General features: G+C 43.1%; 1 protein-coding gene across 1 annotated transcript in view; it reads left to right on the forward strand.

Moving 5' to 3' along the window:
- The window catches only part of MAP4K4 (mitogen-activated protein kinase kinase kinase kinase 4), a 149,033-nt gene that overhangs the window by 112,922 nt on the left and 13,352 nt on the right, over positions 1-22,759 (forward strand). Inside the window, 13 exon segments of the mRNA XM_083839719.1 lie at positions 1,386-1,472; positions 2,141-2,380; positions 5,652-5,813; positions 7,818-8,048; positions 8,965-9,071; positions 10,033-10,184; positions 10,882-10,979; positions 12,299-12,474; positions 12,968-13,088; positions 14,277-14,468; positions 16,834-16,951; positions 17,224-17,394; positions 21,156-21,299. Of these exon segments, the coding sequence (XP_083695845.1) occupies positions 1,386-1,472; positions 2,141-2,380; positions 5,652-5,813; positions 7,818-8,048; positions 8,965-9,071; positions 10,033-10,184; positions 10,882-10,979; positions 12,299-12,474; positions 12,968-13,088; positions 14,277-14,468; positions 16,834-16,951; positions 17,224-17,394; positions 21,156-21,299 (1,999 nt within the window).

Raw genomic sequence — 22,759 nt, forward strand, 5'->3', positions numbered from 1 at the left:
AATAATTACACTGCATGTACTGCAAAATCCTCATCCCAAATAAAGAGCCCAAACAGCTCTCCTGGAGGCTCATTGTAAATTTCCCATTACCTTCAGGAGTGTTAGTTTTGGCCTGGCATACCTAATTTTTCTTACGTAAAGTCACGCTGTTTGTGATCATTGATGATCATGTTACTGGGGAATTTTATTGTGTATTCGTGTCAAAGATTTTTGAGTCAAAAGGAGAGAAGACTAACCAGTGGGAATAAATATGGAAAATCTCTAATTGCAGCACAGCAATTTGCTTTTGGGCAGACACCGGGTATTCCCCCAGCTGCTTTTTCAACTGTTGAAATGCTAATTACGCACAGTGCCAATAATGACAAACGGTTAATTGGTGTGGTCAGACTGAACCACTGCAAATTTATTTTTTCTTTTGAGAGAAGACGTGTCCCTTCTTAGCATTGTTGTCACCCAAACCATGGCTCAGCCAGCGTGCGTACTGACAATACAGTGTACATCATCAGTCCGTCGCAAGACTTCCTACAGCTCCCATCACTGTATCACAGATCCATTACTTTCTCTATGCATACACTGTAAACGTGTGCGTGCGTGCGTGTGCACTTGCGTGTGTGCGCATGCATGTGTTACATACCTCCATTAATTGCATGATAGGATGTTACCAGCTTGGGTTTGGTGCTTCAGGGTTCGAGTCGTTGTAGGGGGGTCAGGTGAAGCGGTGGGTAAACGTCTCGGCCTGCTGAGGCTGCGGGTGAGAGACGGCTAGATCGCAAGAGCAAGCGAGTTTGGTCTAATACCTGTTTCCTGGTGGATGTTTGTTTGTGCCATAACTCATCGCATAATCCAGCAAGGCTGGCGGCGTCTGCTCAAGAGAAGCTTCTGGTGAGGGCGGCAGGGGAGATGGCAGGGCAGGTCTGAGCTGCACTTGGCAGAGCCCCTTTTGGGGAAGCTTGCACCAGGTCTACCTACACTAAGCCTGGCCCTAGCTGTTGCTAACAGTTCATCGCACCAGTGCAACAAACTAATGTTTAATACAACTTGCATGTGACTTTGTGTTGGCTGTGTTGAGTCAGACTTGCTGTGTTTTAACTCTTCCAAAACTTTCGAGTGCATTTTGCTGCTTCTTGAAATCCCTTCCAAAATACACAAACGAGCTCTGGCCCGTGCTGGCAACATTTGCAGGAGTCCAAATTTTGGAACGGAAGGGGCCAAAATACGATGCTCGGTAGACAGGGCTCCCTAAATTGTTCTGCAGGCACTAATCCATCCTGAAGTGCGTTTCTCGTTAAAGCTGAACTGGGGAAGTAGCGTGTGGTGTGCCAGCCAGGGGGTTCTGATGCATTCCTTTTGAATAAATTCATTGCTGGGTAATTTCTATGTGACAGGAGTATATCAGGCGACAGCTAGAAGAGGAGCAGCGGCACTTGGAAATTCTACAGCAGCAGCTGCTCCAGGAGCAGGCCATGTTACTGGTAAAGCACTGTATCTGTTTTGTTCAGTAGCTATAGGATCCATTTATCCGGCCAGTCCTAGGCTTCCCTCAGTCAGGCACAGCTGCACTGACAGTATGACAACAAAGGAGCTTGATTAAAAGGCCATTTATGCTAGCGTCGTGGGCTGACAGGCACATATGAGAAGTGCTGTAAGGTCACACTGCTTTCTGGGCAGTAAGAGGAGGCTTTATGTTAAAGTGGAACAGTTCTGGTTTGGCGGTCGAGTTTCTGAACAGACCTTGGCATTCAGTGACGAACTAGAGTGCTTATGTTGCAGATCAAAAGCACACATGATATGTAAATCTACCCCTGGATACAATGGCCTAGTGTTGTTTTAAATCATTGTTTTATGAATTTACACTGGATTTAGTATAAATAACTCGTTTTTTTTCTTTTAATAAAAACCAGTTTTGACATAACTCTCCAATCACGTGAAGCTTAGCAGTACACTCTCAACTTTCCCAACGTGAGACACGTGCCATATTGGTCCAACTTAGCTCATGGTTACGCTTTAACAATGAAATAAATCCAAAAAAAAAAAAAAAAGCAACAGCAATCAGAAAGGTGCATTTTTAACGGGATGGATAGGGACATGTCTACCATATATTCCATGTCATGTCTTGAATTATTCACGCGTTCTCTCAAAGGAATACAGATGGCGAGAGATGGAGGAGCATCGACAGGCGGAGCGACTCCAGCGCCAGTTGCAGCAGGAGCAAGCCTACCTCCTGTCGCTGCAGCACGATCACAGGAGGCAGCAACAGCAGCAACAGCAGCAGCAGCAACAACAGCAGCAACAGCAACAGCAGCAGCAAGAAAGAAATAAACAAAGCTATCATACCCCTGAGCCAAAACCCCACTATGAGCCTGCTGAAAGAGCGCGTGAGGTAAGTCCTGCACATGGACAGGAATATGCTACCCACTCCTCGGTCCCTACCTCTTGGCATCATGGTGACTACGGTTCTGCTACAGTATGGTTGGAGACCAGGATGTCACTCTTGAAGAGCAGGATATTCTTAAGTTTTGGCCACTAGTTTCCAAACCCGGGTACTTCTGAATACTTCTGCTATTATTGTAGGTCAGAGTTTTTAGGTGTAAAGAGTGGAAACAAGTTGCGAAATGCTGCATACTAAGGGGAGCTGATATGGGAAGCATCAGGTCAGGTGGTCAATCTTATCTGCAGATGTTTTCACAGGAAGCACTGACTGGTACAGTTGTCAATCTGTGTCGCAGGCAGGGACTGAGGCCTGGAAGTTGGGAGAGCACAAACCTATGTGGGATGCTTACACACACCACCAGTAGGTGCCTTAGCCCATGGTCTTGGAAATTTGCTTCTCATGAGCACAAACATGAATTTCATGAATTTCATTTCTGAAGTGTTAAGTATTCTCTGCTGAGATGACATCCCCGCCTTTGTGAAGCTCTGTGGTGCTGCCTTCTTGGACTTTGGGCACTCAGAAGTCAATCTGAAATCATCAGAGTGCTGTTTGTCTCAGTGAGTGGTCCCCTGACTTCATTGCTCCACGGTTAACATTGCTAAGCAAGTAATTGCCTCTGATGCATACTTGGCTCTTTTTCAGCACTCTTGTTCTTGTGTTTCCCTTGAGCATCATACTGCCCACAAACCACTAGACTGGGCAATACTGGTCAAAACTCTTAACGGCATTCATCACCAGCATGTGGGAACTAGGTAAATACGTTTTGGAACAAGAACAAAAAAAATCCTTGGGGCTATTGAACCTGATAAAATAGCTTTCAGTCCACCTTTGTCCAGTAGTGCTTCACTGCCTTTGAAGTACTGCTGTTTGGACTTGATGAGCACAAACTCATTTTCTCATAGGTGCTATTGTCCCGGTTCTTCATAAACCATGTTGTGCTATCTCATCTGTTCCTCTTGGCTGAAGTACCTGGTATGTGTCTCTCTTATGGAAGAAGTTCAGACTTGTACAGCATGTTGTGGTGCAAGTGTGGAACAGTCCTCCTCTCCTGTCCTGGTGCGCATTCCTGGCCTGCCTTGGTGAAACCACAGTACCAGTCTAGAACTCCTTTCCAGCCTGAGGGTGGGCTTTGAAGAGGTGCGGAACCATCTCTGTTATCCATCTCTCATTTTTCCTTTCAGAGTTGAAAAGGAGATAAACTCCTAAAGATTCAAAGACCTTAGAAAGTTAGAAAGAGTAAAGTGAAGGCAAAGAAAAACTTGTGTCAGTAGTCAGAAGTATAGCTGTAATATCTTTGTGCCTGGCAGTTGGAGCAACACCAGTTAATATCAAAAAGCAGACGTTAACTCTGATGTACTTTTGGACATAGAATAGTGAATTAGAGCGAGTATTCTGTGCCTCATGCTTTCACAAAAACTGCTATCTAGAGAAAGTTTCCATCCACTGATGCTGACCATCACAATGCTAAGCCAGCATGGGCTATCTTTCCTGTTCTGGCAAACTGTGATTTTTTTTTTCTTTTTTTACCCATTCCAGCTACAATGAGGATAGAAGGAAAATGACTTCTAAGAGTGGCTCTGGGAAACAGAAGGAAGCTTAGAGCAAGAAATGAGACTTAATACTATTTTCTGGTCCAGACAGTCAGATGACTGGAACAGGGACTGTTTCTATCAAGGGAATAACTGACTATCTCTTTCTCACATCTTGCCTGTTTTTAAGGACATGTGGCTGTTACAGTTTGTGTGCTTTGTGGAAGAAACCTCCTATCATTTACAGCTGGAGACATGAAAGCTTGTTCCTTCAGACAAAAAGACTTGGGGCTTTTCCTTGTTCTATTCATAAGAAGTAGACTACCAAGAGGAGTCTGGCCTATTTTTATACTTTAAAGGATGGCTCTGTGAGGCTGACATGGGGGTGAAAATGATTGTATGCTGAAGATGCTTGACTCCATTCTTGTCGTTTTCCCCAAGACACGGTGTATTTTGTGTAGGCCTGGCAGAAGCTTGTCTGGTTGCTCCCATAGGCAGTCTGGTACTGTCCTCAAAGTTTGGAAAGCAGAGGCAGGTTAGGTTTGTAAAGCAGCCTCTCTAAGGAGTCCTGGAGACTTGCCTCTGTCTTCCAGCATGGATATATAAATAGTCTCATCATGCTATTGCTGCTAGGGAACAGTTAGGAAATCACCCCAATACTGGTTTCATGCTCCAGGCACAAGGGTTAAAGCAGATCTTATGAGCAGCATCTCAACAAACGAATCTCAGTGCCAGCTACTGGTTTGATCTTTCTTTGACACTGATAAAGTGCTGGGAGTTTAGCATTCCTCAGCAGCAACTCTTCTGGCAGAAAGGTGCATGCTGCTGCGATTCCAGCAATTGATTGTTTTAGGAAATGGGAGGATATTTCCTTTCAGCCTGTAGCCTCCCTCCGTCTCTTTCCCTTCATACCACTCGCTTTGGTCTCAATGCCACGGACTTGAAAGAGGTGACGTTTCTGCGTGGGGACCTTGCTTGATGTTTGAGGACTCGCACTTTCTGATTTAGTCTTCCTCTCGAAAAGCTCTCTAGGTTAGTGTACAGTCGCTTCCACATGTCTCTGAGAACCAGAAATAAGTTGTGGGGGTTGTTCTCTGCAGTCTGAGGTCAGAGTGCAGCACTTAGATGTCATTTTGGGACTATCTGATAAGAGAGAGGATGAGCAGTCCTACAGTTTTGTATCTAAAGCTGAACTGCCTCCAGTATTACTGGATAGAGAAGCATACCCTCTTTCTTCTTGCACTGCCAAAGAAACAGGCACAGGAAAGCAGATAATCAAATAACATAACTTCCCTTCAGTTTAGTAAGGAGGGTAACTGCAGTAAGGGAAATGTACTTTTATATTGTAAAGTTGTTTCTGTTTTCACATATCCTTCTTGTTATCTGTATGTATTGATGGGTAGTAACTAGTCTAGGCATAAGGAATTATCCTGGTGGTCTCTCATTGTATCACTTCACGTTTTACTGCCCACTGTAACCTCTTTCCTAGTATGGATTCCCATATGGCATACTTGCCATGTTGGGACAGTTTATTCTGTTTTACATCGCTGGTGAAAGCTGTAGGGAAAAAATCCTGCCAAGCCTCAAACATATTTGGTCTCCATGGTAAAGAAAGGGAGGTGGTCACCTTCATATTTCTACTGTAATTGGTTTCCTGATTCTAGACTTAACCTGCATTTATTTTGGCTTAGGTGGAGGAGAGATTTAGAAAAACAAATCAGGGCTCCCCTGAAGCACAGTCAAAGCAGATGGGCAAAGTGTTGGAGCCACCAGTGCCTTCAAGATCAGAGTCCTTTTCCAATGGAAACTCAGAACCTGCTCAGCCTGCCCTGCAGAGGCCAATGGAGCCCCAAGTAAGTGCCCAGGAAAATATCGGTGAGCCTGAAGGAAGTGCAGAAGTCCCAACATGTTTCCTTCAGATTTGCAGATCTTGGCACATAGGAAGTCTTATGTAAAGAGTAGCACTGTTACACAAAACAGCTTATTCAGTAGATTATCTCTGTATGGTTTTGTTTATTGTATTGATAAACTGATGGATTTGTGTGTTTGTTTTTTTTTTTTTTTAATGACTACTGTTGCATTATCTTATTATCTGTGCAACAGTGGAATGGTTGGCTAAATACTGGTCATAGTTTCAGTATATTTCTACAGTTCAGAATCTGATCTGTGCAAAATATTTACTGGCAAAGAGGACGTTCAGGAAAGCAGTGAGCTGGCTTAGTTTTCTAAGATAATGGGAAAAAAAAGCTAACCGAACAAATGATTTTTAATACGATGATCACTGCTTCAAAGAGATCCATGAAACATGACTAAGAAAAGCAAGTTTGTTGTCAGTAGGCTTATGCTTGCTAAACAGAGTTCTGTGCCACCCCTGGAAAATGAAAAAGAGGTTGAAACCACTGAGCGACGTGGTTGCTGTCATTCTGTTGTTTGCTAATGGAAGTTTCCAAAGCTCAGTAATCGTACCTCATGGGAATTATAGCACAAATTAAAAAAATAACTTAAAGTTTAAAAATTACAAATAAACCATATTTTCTAAGCTATTGAGATATGCTAAATTAAACAGTCTAGTTCTATATTAAGTTCCTCTGTTTCCATGCAGAATTTTCTTCTCCTACGTAAGACTGTTGATGACAGTGCAAACTGAACCCATCCATGATTGTGACTAGGCACTGAAATTCTTTTGGGTAGCAGGAGATTTTCAGCAGACAAGAGAGTGGGAGAAATCAGGACAGAACTTCATCTCTTACTCATTAATTCCTGGCTTTTATTCAAACCTCTATGATTATTTCAAAATATTGGACTTGCATCTTCATGCTCTCTGTGCCAGTTACTTTTAAAGTCTGATCTTCCACTCATATTAAGAATAATCAGGCTCTTCAACAGCTGTGTGTATGAAAATTGAGGAAATAATAATCATATAAAAACAAATACAACCAGCCTACTGAAACTGGGGTTGAAAGTGAAATCTTGATTAATTACTAGGTGCAAAAGCAGAATGTTCCTCAGTTATGACACTTCCTCCTCCTTAGCTTCAGAAATTAAATTAGAAACATGGGTTTATGCACAAAGAAGGAGTAGCTGAAGGGTCAGTATGTATTTCAAAGGAAACCCCAATGGATTTTTAGCTCTGGAGTCACAGTTGTGCCTTCTTAGTGTATCTGTAATTGAATATGTGTGTGTGTACGTGTGTGTTTAGTTTGTGAATAAATATGTATATATGTACAGTATATGGTACATATATGGTATATGTATAATATGCATTGTCCATATGTATACTATATACAATATACAATATATATTATGTTTTTTATATATATATTGCAATGACTATAAAGGAATAAAGGCTTTTGTGTTACAACTGTTCTCCAAAAGTTTGGAACTGTATCTAGTTTCCAAATTTCTTAGATAACATAAATGTCTGTTGGTTTGCACACTTTATAGCATTCTTTAATTTTGCACATTTCTTCAATTGGATATCTGCTCCAAATTCCCCAACCCATCAGTGCTACCATGAGACCTGGCCAAAGCCCACGGAAGACTGGGGCACAGATGACGACTCCTGTCTTGGGTGGCCTTTGGACGCGGGCTCATGGTGCAGATATTAGGTCCCCTTTTCTTCTGGGCACTAGTGTACGTGTATGTGGAGAGCGTATCTCACAAAAATGTGCTGTATTTTCAGTCTGTTACGTTCCTTGGGCGCTTGCCTTGCTTTTAAATGCATTGATTCCACCCCACGCTTACCTAATGCCATAACCAATTTGTCTCTGCCCGCCCCAGCTGCCTTTATTCTGTGTTAATTGGACAGCCAGTTATACTGAGCGCATTGAATGTTTTATGTTTTGTTTTCTTGTAAGGTACAGTGGTCCCATCTGGCATCTCTCAAGAACAATGTTTCCCCTGTCTCGCGATCCCATTCCTTCAGTGACCCTTCTCCCAAATTTGCTCATCACCATCTTCGTTCCCAGGACCCATATCCACCTTCACGCAGTGAAGTGCTAAATCAGAGTTCTGACACTAAGTCGGAGGTACCCGACCCCACCCAAAAGGCTTGGGCTAGATCAGACAGTGACGAGGTGCCTCCAAGGGTAAGGAGTAGAAAGACAGATGTGTGCTTTTTCTTTATGATGATGATTTTTTTTAAAGCATGTCATAGTCTGGGCACTGGGAAGACCATGCCCTCGTGCCAGTGTTAGTAACAGTATTTCCGAAGTCAGATCACAATGCAGGTGTTAAGTCAACGGGTTAATGATAATCAACCTTCAGTACAATATTGAAGCTGTGTATAAAATTGGCAATTATTTATAGAATGCAGCTATTTCAGAGAGACAATTTATTATGCAAAGTTAACAAATCATTACCATATTCCAGAAAGAATTTAAAATATCCCTGAGGTTATTGCTCAGAGTTAATTTTCTTCTTCATCTGTTAGCAACCCAAACTATGAATCATACAAGTACTAAAAATTGAAATGGAACTGAACAAAAAGGAAACATTCAATATTTCCTCCTCCTCTCCTCCCAAACCCCTTCCATCCACTGGGATTTGCTTCTTCCGAGTATATTCTTGCTCCCCCACCAGTCTTTGCCTTCTGCTGATCCATTCCTGGGCATTTGTTTGGTTTCCCTGAGCTTATCCTCCTAATTCTCATGCTGTTTCAGCAAATTGCTTTGCGCCTCCCCTGCTTCAGTCAAAATGCTGTGTTCTTTTCAAATGTCTCAGTAGTCGGAGGGTAGTGAGGTGTGTATGTGTTTGTGTGGTAGCTATTAAACACTACTTAATATTAAGACTAAACTTGGAGTTCTCTTCAAAATCTGAACAGCATCCCAACTAAGGCTTTGGGGTTTGTGGGTATTACTTTATTGCTTTTGGTTTTTGATGCTAACTTGGACATAGAATAAGCATTATTAAAATCTTAAGAATATATTCTGTAGCAGGAGAGGTTTAATCTTCCTCTTCTTTCTCTCTTCTTCATGGGTTTAACACAGCCTTTTTTCTCCCAAGGTACCTGTGAGAACAACGTCCCGATCACCAGTCCTGTCTCGTCGTGATTCTCCACTGCAGGGCAGTGGGCAGCAAAATAACCAAGCAGGTCAAAGAAACTCCACGAGGTTTGTAAGCTTACATGTCCTTGCCTTTCCTGTGTTGGAAGGAAGAGGCTCATGGGAAGACGGGTGTTTTTCAGAGAGCTTTTGGCATTTTCTGTTGGATGTGGAAGGGAGAAGGATTTGGATCCCCCTTTCGTAATGATGAATCTTAATTTCCCCTGGTGTATCATGTGTGCCAACAAACACTGGCTAAATTTCCTCTTGCCTCTCCTTCTTTGAGTTGCTTGTCCTACAACTTTTGCAATAATTTCAAAATATCCTTAAGATTACTGAAAAAATGTGGCCATTTGTGACCATCATGCCTTCAGTGCAACAGGTCATCTTGGGTTATTGTGGGGATTACTGGCAGCAGAAATGTTTGTAAGATCTGAAGTGAAGAGGTCTCAGAAACTTTCCGGCCTCTCAGCCAGAACCAGACTTTGAGAGGCAGAAGAATCCCTGAGCTGTGATGCAGAACATCTGGGGTCAGGAAGGGGGAGAAAGGGGATGTTTCCTAAGCTCAACAAAGCCACGTGGGCAGGTCACCCTGGATTTGGCATGCTGGGCATGGGTGAGAGCATTCTGAGAGGGATAGGTTGTGCTGCCTTTTTGGCTTGTGCTTGGGTGGCCAGGGCACTTCTGAGCCAATTCTAGGCCTGTTGCATCCAGCCTGAGAGAACTGTCCACTTCGAGTTAGACACATAAGAATGGCAGGTAGCCAATTCCTAATAAAATGAATAGCTTAAACCCACCATTTTTTTTTTATTTATTTTTTTTTTTTTTACCATCCTAAATAAGGTAATAAGTGTTTCAAAGGGAGCCACTGCTTGGGTTGTGATGTATCATTGATGCTCTCAGCTCAGTGTTAAGTTTTCTTTCAGATTGATTATTAGCAAAACACTGAGGAAGAACGAAATTTGAGTTTAGAAACAGGAATCTGAAACCAAAGTGAGTAACAAAGGCTTTCCTCCCTCCCCTGATACAGCAATATAGAGCCTCGTCTGCTGTGGGAAAGGGTGGAGAAGCTCGTACCAAGACCGGGCAGTGGCAGCTCTTCGGGTTCAAGCAACTCTGGCTCACAGCCTGGCTCTCACCCCGGCTCTCAGAGTGGGTCTGGAGAGCGGTTCCGGATGAGGTGTAAGTCCTTCCCCACCCACCATAACATCGGGTTTTAAACTTACTGACTGTGCAACACTCACTAATGGAGGATGGTAACCCTCACTGGGAAAGACCTTTGTGCATGCAGTATTGAGGGTTGGTTAGCTTCCAATACCCCTCTTTGCTATGCATGCCTGTTTGGGAAAGACGGATCGTGCACAAGTCATCAAGAAAATGTGTTTCCTTGTCCTCTGATTCATGCTGAGTCACTGCTACACCTTTTGATGCTCGTTGTCTGTCACCTTGGTGGTTTTTGAAGGGGTGCAGTCTGCTAAGGATAGGTCTCAGATGGGGCACGTTGAATGCCAATACAGGCTTTTCACCTTGTGGCTTCAGTCAAATTAGGCAGTTTCAATCACTTGCAGACCCAATCCCTTGTGCAAATGAGACAGTATTTGCAACCACTTTGATTTATGGTTGTGTGACAGTTTGCTTTGGCTTCAGTCAGAGGTCAGCTGCACCTGTAGAGATCACAGCTTAGCAATATTTTTTCGCATAGTCTTTCGGGGAAAATGTAATAATGAACCAGTGAAACTGATGTCTTGCTCTCAAGCACTGCCTTGGTAGCCTTCTCACCTCTGTTCCCCACACCAAAGTGGAATAAGAAAATGTATTTTACTTTCCTGGTGAATCCCTGTTTTGTTTTGTTTTCCTTTTGGGGTCTTGGCGCATGCAGCATCATCCAAATCAGAGGGTTCGCCATCACAGCGTCATGAAAGTGCACCTAAAAAGCCTGAAGAGAAAAAAGAAGTCTTCAGACCTATCAAGCCTGCTGTAAGTTGCAGCTGCTTTCCCCTGTCCCCCCACATGTTCAGGTAGGCTCACAAAATACAGTGTGAGCTTTCATTCGTGGTGTCATCAGGGGTGAACTTCAGCTTGAGCTGCAGTTTGTACCTTTGGGTACATTCTGGGTGATGCAGTTGCTTTTACACATCGCAGTACCTTAAAGATTAAGATTTGCTTTGCCTTGGGAATTGATTTCCACTCTCTCGTCTGCTTTCTTCCTAACCTTTCCCTTTCTCTTTCTTTCAATCCTGTGCTTCCTTGCTGTGGCTGGACCAATGATAATGCATTTGACCTGAATGTATCAATGCTGTGCTGAATGGTGCAGGGAGAAGTGGTAAGACTTTAAAATGTTATTTCCTCTGAAACATTTCTGATGTTTTCCTAATCTGGTTGTTGTTGCAGTTGATTACAGTTCCTTGTATGCAGGGGATCACCGTAGGATTTTGCAGTACTTCCAACTTTGCTTATAACTTTTTTCTCTTGCTATCATGATAATGCACTAGCAGCCAAATCCCTCAGAGCTGCTATTTTAAAGAAACATGGAAGTTGGTCCTTCCTTCACCTCTACAAGTATAATGTGTGAAGTACTTGCTCTAAACTGTATTCAGCGAAATAAATCATTGCTATACAATTGAGAGCAGCTTGCAGTGACTGCAAACCTGTTTTACCCATGCTCCAAGCTGCAGACAGAAAAGCAGCTTATGGCTGTATTGTTTGACAGTTGTATGTGGCTGAGCCAGGGCTGATGAATCTGACCTCTCAGGTGAACTCCTTAGAGCATGTCCATGAAACTGGAAATGGATCAAAAGGTTTCAGGGTGATCATCTGTCTGCAACTGTCCAAATATGCTGCACCTCAGGCAGCTCAATAACTCTTAGACTCTTTCAGCTATCTTGCTGCCCAGAGTTTCTTGTGGTGGATGCTGTTAACCTGCAAAGTTAAGAAAAATGAACTGCAACAGTCAACCACTCTGTCAAAGTGGGTCTGGGTGCTTATTTACGTCTTTCGTACCTTTATGGTATAGTGGGATAAACTGAAGTCCTAATCAGAATAGTTTGGACTCAGATTGTATGCATTTTTTTTATATTATTGCATGGCCTTCTTAGGTTGACTCTGTAGGTGCTTTAGTTTATCCGAAAGCTTTGGTAACTGTCAGGAATTAATAAATCAAAGGAAACAGTGCTGCTGGGGCTATGGAAACACAGCAGTGGACAAGTGAGGAACCTTGGGCACTAATCCAGTGGGGCTGTCTTGCAAACTCTTCTCGTCTGACTGCAGCCTCTTTTTTTTCCTCCCTCTCCCATCAGGATTTAACTGCATTGGCAAAGGAATTGCGAGCAGTAGAGGATGTGCGGCCTCCACATAAAGTAACAGATTATTCATCCTCAAGTGAGGAGTCAGGGACAACGGATGAGGAAGATGATGATATGGAACAAGAAGGAGCTGATGAATCTACTTCTGGACCAGATGATGTCCGAGCAGTGTTAGTTCTGTGGTTTGCTTCTTTTGGTACTTGTAGGGAGCTGAACGAAATGGACGTTGGGCATTTTGGCTTATATGTTAGTTCACAATATTAGTTCACAACAATCTATGAGCAAGGCATAGCAGCCTTGTATGCTCACATTTTCAAACACTGAAGGTAGTCTTTTCAAACTCAAGCTGAGTGTTCAGGAGCTGGTTTAGCAGATATGTCTCTTTAAGTCATTTCTGCAAATGGGAAATCAGTTTCTCAGCTCCTCCTTTCCCTCTTCTCCTTTAGATTTGTAATAAAACAAGAAGCAGTGTTTAATGAATTCTTTTTTTTTTTTTTTTTTTTTTAAATTGACAGAGAAGCTTATGCAGGCAGGTTATGTAAATATTCCACTCTGGTCACGATCTTAAAATAATTTTGACTGTGCCTTGGTATAGAGCAGTGAAATTTCGTTATGACACAAATGCTTTTATCTCATCCTGGATATTTCTTGTCTGGCAAATAGGTCAACACTGAACTTGAGCAATGGTGAAACAGAGTCAGTGAAAACCATGATCGTCCACGACGATGTGGAGAGCGAACCTGCCTTGACTCCTTCTAAGGAGGGGACCTTAATTGTCCGACAGGTATTGCTTTTCCTTCCCTGCGCAGTGTTGCACCTTTTCTGTGCTCATTAACCCACTCGCTCATTCACCCATGCTGTTTCTACATTATATTCGTTGTTTGTATTATCAAGACACAGCTGTAGTGAATTTCAGATGAGCAAGATGTTTGATGCATGCAAAGAGGAGAGTAGCCTTTCACCCCTTGCTACTGTTTTGCATGCTTTCCAGTGACACCCATGGCAGCACCATGCAGAATACCTCACAGTCTGTGGGAGAGAATGGTAGAAAAGCTACAGGTGTGTGAAGCAGGTACCTGGAGCAAGGAAGTTTAGTTTAGTTTTACTGTAGAACAAAGTGTGGCTCTCAGGAGTGGGGCTGGGAGGGAGTCTGGGGGGAAGAGTTTAGGGTTTTTAAAAAAATTCTTCCAAACCTGTAGCTGAGGGCGTACAGACCACCCAGATCATGCTCTCTCTGTCTCACACACATACACACACACACACAAATTCATGTCACGGTTAGCGTGGGGGAATGGAGAAGCAAAACAGGTGGCAAGGCAGAGAATGTGGACAGAGCTAGAGTGCTGTGTTGTTGCCTTTAATTCTGAAAATACTGCATTCTTCTGCCTGTGAAAGATAATGATTCCCTGCTTTTAAATGAGCTCATGTTAATGAGCATGTTAGCTTATAGGAGTTTCCTTGGTAATCACATTTTCTGAATTTCACAACTGAATGCCAGTTTCTTAATTGAGCCTTCTGGTTTGAAAATTAAGATTTCATGCTTATTGTTTTAAATAGTTAGCTGAAGGCATTCACCAGACAGTCAATGCTCATATCTCTGTAGGATTTAAGTTAGTTTTAAACAAAACAATAGGGCAGAAATCCTCCCCCACCTCCAAAAGTGTGCTTGTCTGCGTTGTGGTGGAAGACTTACCGGCACAGTTGCTCTTCTGTTCATTACTGGAACTGGCTGTGCAAGTCCACCACATGAACTAAGCTTTTGCCTGCCAGAAAGGGTGGAAATTTGCAGAATTCTAGTAGCTCTGCCCACTTTCCCTTTCAATCCAGGCATCAAGGCATGGATTATCAGTTTACTTAAAAACTAAATGTAAAAAGGTAGGAAGAGTGCGAGGGAGAGAAGGAGAGAGGTTGTTAGGGATATAGGCCTTTAAGCAGCACTTGAGCAAGACAAGTGTGCCTGTTTTTTCTACAGAGTACAGTTGACAAAAAGCGTGCCAGCCATCATGAGAGCAATGGCTTTGCCGGTCGCATTCACCTCTTGCCAGATCTCTTACAGCAAAGCCATTCCTCCTCCACTTCCTCCACCTCCTCCTCCCCATCCTCCAGCCAGCCGACACCCACCATGTCCCCACAGACACCCCAGGACAAGCTAACTACTAATGAGGTATGTCTTACACCACAGCTGGCTGCTTTCGTAGGGTTATAGCAGCATTGCCTAGTAGCTAGTTTGCAAAGGAACTCCAGCCAATCTCCCCTGCTTTTTTTTTCTGTCACCTTTGTTCCCACCCCAAAATAACACATTTCAGTTCTGTGTAAAAAGCCCTTAACTCTAGAGCAGTCCCACGCCAAACTTGCCAGTTTACTATTTTTGCTTCCTCTTAGTGAGTCATTAATTGCATGGCATTTGTTTTAAACTAAACTTGACTGCTGTATTTTCTAGCCAATGCTCGTTATTTTTTTAATTCTGTTTTATTCTGGGAGCAGGCTAATTGCAAGCAGTGTGCCTCTTAAAAATTAGTGGTTAATTTTGGCTTTGTCAGTAGAGGCTGGGCTAGTAACTGTGCACGTATAAGGAGCTGCTTGTGGAAACTCACCCTCTGGGAGAGGAAGCTTCCACAGAGGGATTTTGCTCTTTAAAAACTTGCCACGTGGGCTTGGGTGAACATATCAGGTGTTGCCCGGGAGGGTTTTAAAATCCTTGGGTATTACTGTTCTGGAATAACGAGTGGGGAAAAATGTTTGTGCTCTGAAACGCAGCTGTGTAAATACGACTGCTCTCCACCGGTGCTGCTCGTGTCTGTTGGAGAAGCAAGGCTTTGCCACTGGGGAAGCTCCCTCCTGCTGTCCTGGGCCAGTCCCAGGGCACTGCCAGGAACGGTGCCTGCCCTTAGTCACCAAGGTGGGCAAGCCCAGTCCTTCACACACGTAAAGAGGAGATGCACATGTGTGAACGAAGGGCCTCATCCCCCCCTTGCTACTTCCAGCAGTGAGCTGGGAACCCAGCGTGCTTGCTCCGCTCCCACCGGGTCACCAGCCTGGTATTCAGGGAGAGCCTCCGTCTGTACCCAAAACGAGTGGTACAGGGGGAGGGAAGCTTTGTGGAAAGAAGCGGCTGCTTCTCGGGCTAGAGTCATCCTGCCATGTAGGTATGCAAGCGCTGGGCTGAGAAGAATAGATTGTGGTGAGCTGGGTGGGCTCTTGGCAATGCACGTTTTTACCACGGGATGAAAAATGCCTCGAACAGGAGGGTGGGCGGGAGGGTTTCCTCCTGGAAATTCAGTTAGCATAATATTTCATTTTCAGCTATGTTTCGTTCGCCTTTGATCTTTGTAAAAGCACGCTTTTGTGGGTTAGAGAGATCAGTTGATTGATCCACGGATAGGTTTGCTCCTTACTTTGATCTGAGCAATAAATAAGCAGGGTTCATTTAACTCAGTCTGGTAAGTGGAGGCAGCAGCAGCGGCTGGTGGTGAAGGAGCCTCTTGGTATTTAGCTGTGCAGGGGAGTGATGTGCTCATAAGGACCCACCGCTATTTTTTTGTGCAGAGTAGAGGCTTAGAAAGATCAGAGGTTGAAGATTAGTTGACGATGATGAAGTGCCTAACTACATTTGCATAAAGCTGAGCAAAAACCTAGTACTGCTTGGTATAACTCACCCACGTGCACACCCTGTACATATATAATACGATTTTTTTTTTTTACTTGTCCCATTCTGCTTCAGCGTGCAATGTTGTCACTATAATACTAAACTGGCAAGGGTTTTTAAGTCGTTCCATTTCCACTTTTAACAGTTCATTGTTTCACTCGTCTTCTTCCTTTCTTTATGTTTTTTTCATGTTTAGACCACATAACTCAGCAAGCACCAGTGATTTTATCCACTACATATTCATAGCTTCATATCACCGTTTGCTACACCTTCCACACTAATGAGCCCCTTTGTTCGATACAGGTTTAATATTTTGCTTTGTCAAATAAAGGTGGAAGAACCTGCTGCAGCTTTCTGGCAAGAGGCTCAGGTTAAACAAAATAGGGAGAATGAACAGTAGTGGACAGTGAAAACATAAACCATCACAGAAGTGAATGCCTGATCGCAGATGGTTCTGATTTTGTTGCACAAGCCAAGAGATCAAATTTCCTAACTTACTTCATAACTAGCTCATTTTAGAACATGCTTCATAAGTACAAAAGTTGAATGTAGTGGACAGCTTGCAGACGAGATAGTAGGCATACATTTAACTAGATTTTGAAAAAAGAGACTTTCCCTCGCTTTGTGCCCGATTGTAGTGGCCACTCAAAAATCTTCGCTGGCAGCTGAGGTGACAGGGATGGAGATGTAGCTAATTGCATTTCACTGTAACATGTGCAGTGTGCATATGTTCAGGTGTGGTGCCTGCAGTGCATTATGTATCTGTAAATCAAGCTTGGGGAGGCTATGTAGCATAATTCTGTAGTGACTTCAAAATGTTGGTTGTTGTTATCCTTGCTTTTTATTGTCATTAATATTAATAAAGTTGAAATTTACATTGCAGACTCAGTCCGCTAGTAACACACTCCAGAAACACAAATCTTCCTCCTCCTTTACACCTTTTATAGACCCCAGATTACTACAGATTTCTCCATCTAGTGGGACAACTGTGACTTCTGTGGGTAAGTAAAGTAGCTGAAGACGACAATTGAAAAAGGGTTCAGTGACTTCAGTGGCTCTTTAAAGTACTACGAATGTTACCATCATGCTTTTTATTTGATTTGCAATGGATTGCATAGTTTTTCTTTTTCCATTTACATTTCTTACAAAAAAAAAAAAAAAGGCTTGTTCAGTATTCTCAGTTACTGATTTGGGTTGTTTGGTGTATAAGGAATATATGGCCAGAGCTTATTGCATGAGGGATATTACATGCACGTTACTTTTCTTTCTTCAGTAGGATTTTCTAGTGAAGCAATGAGATCAGAGGCAATAAGGCAAGACCCAACGCGGAAAGGATCAGTTGTCAATGTGAATCCTACAAATACGCGACCACAGAGCGATACCCCAGAGATTCGCAAATACAAGAAGAGATTCAATTCTGAGATACTGTGTGCTGCCTTATGGGGTAAGAAAAACCCGTTACTCACTTGCTTCCTGCAGTGTTGAGGTGCAGACTCGCCAGTAGGACCTGCAGTCTTCGAGAACATCTCTCTGAAGACAGCTGTTTCTCTGAATTTATTTAGTGTTTGTTCACTTCTTTGCATTGCAAAAGCTGATTATTATATTTTTATAATATGTTGCTTCTGCTTCGATATAAGTTTTCACTACTGTATATATTCTTCAAATGACAGAGTTCAGACTTTATTCAGCCTACTGTCATGACCTTTTCAGCTCTCTCTAACCCTGACCAGTATATTTCCTGCAGCTTTTGGAAGCTTGTGATGATATTCGTGTTGTGCATCTGATGCACATAGGGTATTCTGTTGGAAAAATAATCATTTTCTTGATGCTAACGTATTATCACAGCACTTGATGAAGATATGTTTCGTAAGATGACTTTCCACCTCAGTCATCAGTTTATGTAGGAAGGAAGAAGGAAAATAGAAGGGTAGGAGGGACGCTTTCCAGTGTGAGAGTTGCCTTCCTTTCTTTAAGGGTGGTTAGTGCACAGAGAAGCTGGGTATGGGATGTCTGCTGATCCTATGTTTCTAGCCTAATTGTCACAAGAGCTAACTTACACCAGTGACAGACAATTAGTCAGAATCCCACACTGGTAAAAGGCATAGGACAGTGCTTGTTGCCTGCTGCCATCTGGAATCACTGCTGCAACACCAGGCTGAAAGCTTTTCTCTGCTGTGTGATTTCTCTGGCCAGGATCCATGGGGCCACCTGAATTTTTTCATTATCTAGATGTTAAGAGGTGATGCTTGTGTATATTATGTAGATGTTTATATAGTATTCTTAAAGTGTAAGGGCATCTAACTTTAAAGACTGTGAAGAAGAGATTTGGCCAGTCCCCTGAGGCACATGATGTGTGTACAGGTAGGACAGGGCACTTCTCTTGTTCCCATTTTCACAGCTCTTTGCAAGGCTTTAGTTATCTTTTGAGCTTATTCCCAGCATTTCTTTTTTCTTGGAACAGCACTGTTGACCTAGCCTTCTTGCCTGCAAAGCCATTTCAGTTAGATAGTTCTTCTGACACTTTATCATCTTCCTATCTGCATTTTTCTTTTTTTCCAAAGTTTACTGGTAAGAATTTTTACCCCGTGCTATTTCTGCATGTATTCATGTGAATAATTCCCTGGTAAAATGAGGAGACTTGTGCAGGTGTAAACTTCCAGAGTCTGAGAGGGTGAAGGCAGAGAGAAGTTGTACGGGATCGGTAAAGATGACTCATAGTTCCTCTGATCTGCCTTGTTTTGCCAATAGCAATTTGTGTTAATGGCTTTACGTTTCTTTGATCTATGTATCCGACTGTTTCATTGATTTAAAATGTAGGTGTAAAATCCTAGAGGTGTTTTATAGCTGTAACAAAGCACTTACTTGTTGAACATTTAGGGCTAAACTGATGGTGGTATAAGCTTGGTGCACATGCTTGTTTCTTGATAAGGTCTAGCTTCCTTTTCCCTTAAGCAAATGAAGGCATTTCGTAGTGATGGTTCCTAGCAGCAAGGAGGGGGCTTGATTTGCTTTGTTTTCCTTTGGTTTTACCAGTGGTAATGCCCTAGTATCTGGTAGGTTGCTGGTTGTGTTAGGCCTGTGATGCTATTTTTTCTAGCATTGTGCGGAGGTTGATGCTAATGACATGGATGCAGTATCACATTTTTTTTACACTCAGCCTCTACAGAGAGCCTATGTTTTTTCAGGAAGCATTTCCATTTGTTAGAAAAATTAGAACGGCTTAATTGTAGGGTGGAGGTAGAAGAGCTTGGCTGGCTGTGAATAAAGACAATGTCTGCATTTTAAAATCCAGGCACAGCTTGCCACCAGCGTTGGTACCTCATTAGTTTCATCCTGAAATGCACATAGCTGAGGGAAGGGGTTAGGGACGGGGCGCAGAGATCAGCTCGGAGCAGAAACAAGGGCGATGCAAGGGCAGCAGAGGAGAAGGGTGAGGTCGGAGGCAGAAGCGCATGAGCCCTGATGCACAAAGAGGGGGAAGAGTCTGTGAGGGAGCAGTGTGCATTTGGCTTTGTTTGAACTGTAAACCACACTGAAAAAAAGCAAAAATATGTATCAAAGCTGAATCATTTACAGCTTTAGTTGCTCTGTCCTGGAGGTGCAGGAATGAGACCGAGTGCTGGGTGCTTCCTCGGCCAGTTTGGTGCTGCTGCACCCTGTGCCTCGCTCTCCCTTCCTCCACTTCCCAGTTTGAGGACGTGTCCCAGTTTGGGAGATGGGCAGTGTGAAACGCACCCGAGGCTTTGGGGTGGGAGCAGGTGCAGACCCGTGTGGGGGATGCAGAGGCAGGAGGAGAGGGGGATGCATCAGCAGCTAAAGGAGGGCATGTAGGGTGGCCGACCAAGACAAGACGAGATCTCCCAAGACAAGCTCCGTGCTGCCTGTGTCCGTGGGCTCTCCTCCCTTTTATGAGGCAGAGAAACAGCAGAGCAGTAAGTTTGAGCAAAGAGGCTTGGTGCCCGTTGGGTTAGGGTGAACGTGCCCTCCCTTTTGCAAACCGCCCCCATGCATGGTAGCGAGGGTGGTGTTTCAGTAGCATGCCTCGTGCCTTGGAGGCGGGCAGCCTTGGTGAGCAATGCTGTTTCTGAATGCTCTGAGAAGGCATGCCACTGCTGTAGGTCCTGAGATGGAGCCTCCTGCGTCCTGGGACACATCCTGCATTAGAAAGACTTCAATATATAACCAGTTTGTACATGACCTTCAGCACCAATCTAGCTATATCTAGGGATTAATTGTCTGCCTAGGGATTAAGGCACTAAGCAATGTAATTATGATTACCTCACGTGAGCTTCTCTTTATTGTTTCATTACTTTATCACGCTTAAGGATACCAAGTTTTACATCGGGATTGCAACACAGAAGTCTAATGGAAATCAAACTGCTTGTTTCCCTGTACTGTATTTTACCTGTCTCTGCACAGTTTGTGGGGTCTGGGACTGAAACACTGTAATAAGTATTGGAAATGGTTATGAAATTTAAGAGCGATAATGTATTTGATGTAAATGATGATTTTTTAAACCTTTTTAATATATTTTTTATATATACTAAAAGAATGCAATTGATTTTAAATACTAAGACTCTGTGTACTCTTGAACAGGTTTCCAGTGGATGTGTGGACTTTTTTCTATAAAGAAACCGATCTACTTACTTTTTTTAGTTTACAGTTGCTTGACCTTTAGGAGAGATCTGTGGAAACATGGGAGTAATACAATTCCTCTAGTTTTAAGATTCAGATGGAAAAGGCTGTTGGGAAGTTGAGGACCAACCCTGTGTGTGTCTTTTTACAGAACAGCTGCACCACCACAATCTGGCCCTCCCAGTGGGGACCAAACCCCTCCCAGTGCTTTATTGCAATGCCCTTGTCTAAAGCCTGCAGTTACAGACCCCCTAATCAACAGCTAACACATCCTTCAGAATATATAATCTTGGGAAGCATGTCATGCCTCATCCCCCCATCTCCAGTGTTTGCGTACCTTTTTGTTTGGAAACTGGTGCACCAGAAAGTTCTTCACGGTCTACCAATCTCTTACTCTCTTGTGCACTGCAATTTTGGTGTCAGCAGTCACAGAGTGCAGGTAACGTAGAGAGCCTTCTAGGTGTGGTTAGGCTTGCTTGAAACAAGACAGTTGCTATGTAAAGCATCGTTTCATCAGAGTACGTGGAAAATCTGCCTACTAACTTGGATCTCTTTTTGTGTTTCATGTAGGAGTAAACTTGTTAGTGGGCACTGAAAGTGGTCTGATGCTGCTAGACAGAAGTGGTCAGGGGAAGGTTTATCCACTCATCAATCGAAGAAGATTCCAGCAAATGGATGTACTTGAAGGGCTGAACGTCTTGGTGACAATTTCTGGTAAAGTTAACTATTCAACATGATTTTTTCCTCCATCTGGTATGGCACAGCAAAAAGCTTTTCTTGGCAGCCTGTGTGTTGAGGGGGAAGTCCTGACTTGACTGAAGTCAGTGGGTTTTCCATCATTTCACCTCTCTTGAGTTTACAGTTTCTGCGAGTGAATCATTTTCCCCACAACACCCTGTGCATGCTTGCCCCTGTCCTTCCTCCTTCTAAAATGTTGTACAGGTTTGGAGAAAACTTCTGGTTCTGTTCAGTGTTTGGGAGCTCTGTATGAATGTTTTGTGAAGTTTGTAAAAATGACATTCTTTCCCTCTGCTGCAGTTATTTCAGCCCGGCATCTTTCTAACCAAAACATGATTTGCTACTGGGGTTTAAAGACATCTTGTGTGTATAAATATGTAGAAAGAGAAATGCTCTTGCAAAGTAGAGAAATAAGGATACCATGGAGAGTGTGTGTGTGTTTGTGTGTGTGTGTGTGTGTGTGTATGGCAGGGCGACTGGAGTGTGTGTGTGACATGGGAATTAACGACATGAGGAGGCAGCTTGGTGCAGCTTTTCGCCTTGCCTCTCACTGAATGCAGCAGCAGACAACTCAGCAATGGGAGAAGAAGGGCGGTGGTGATTGTTGTGTTTGTTTTGTGTGTGCTGATGGAAAATGTGTTTTGTAAAGCTTGAGGTTCCAGACTCGTTGGCTCCAGAGAGTTATTGCATAAGGTTATTCTGCTGTTAAGCAACTTGATGTGGTGCACTGTTAATCTTTCTTCACAGGTGGCGTTGAGCCATTTACATTTCCTTTTGGTTTGGTTTGTTTGGGAAGTCAGTCTTTGCTCTGTTGCGCATGCGAGAGAGGGAATGTTAAATGAGGTTTCGCACACTGGCCCCTGTGTTGTTCATTAAAGCCATTCAAAATTTTGTTGAGGCTCCAGAATCCATCTGACTCTGCTGGAGGAGCTTTCTGGTTCTCCCAACTCTCTTACAAAAGGACACACACCTAGACAATTTAATGCATTAGCTGCATTATGCTAATACAAGTGCAAAGAGCCGTGTGCTGGTATCGTCATGGAGCTTTGTTTCTGTTTAGAATAGCTGCACCTGTCTTGGCTTGTTGCATGCTCAGTTCTCAGCTACAGTTATGCCATGAAATGTGTAAAAAGAAAAGATGAATCAAGGAACATTTTTTAAAAAAACAACCTGTTGCGTGTCCTTTTGATGCTTGACACTCTTAAAAATATAAGCTACTGGAAAGCATCGTTTGATAGAGCTTACTCTATAGTATGCCTTATAAACAAAAATACTGTATAACCCAACTTGTGTAAGATCTGCTGGTTTGAAGCATATCCTATACAGACAAGTGTCTGTGAATAAATCTCATGTGTAATTGTCCTAGGTTTATTTATGTTTGCTTCAGTCACAATCCAAGTATCCTGACACATCCGTCTTCTTTGTTTCCTTCAAAA

The sequence above is a fragment of the Anser anser genome (genome assembly GCF_964211835.1).
Source record: "Anser anser genome assembly, chromosome: 1".
NCBI classification, from domain to species: Eukaryota; Metazoa; Chordata; class Aves; order Anseriformes; family Anatidae; genus Anser; species Anser anser.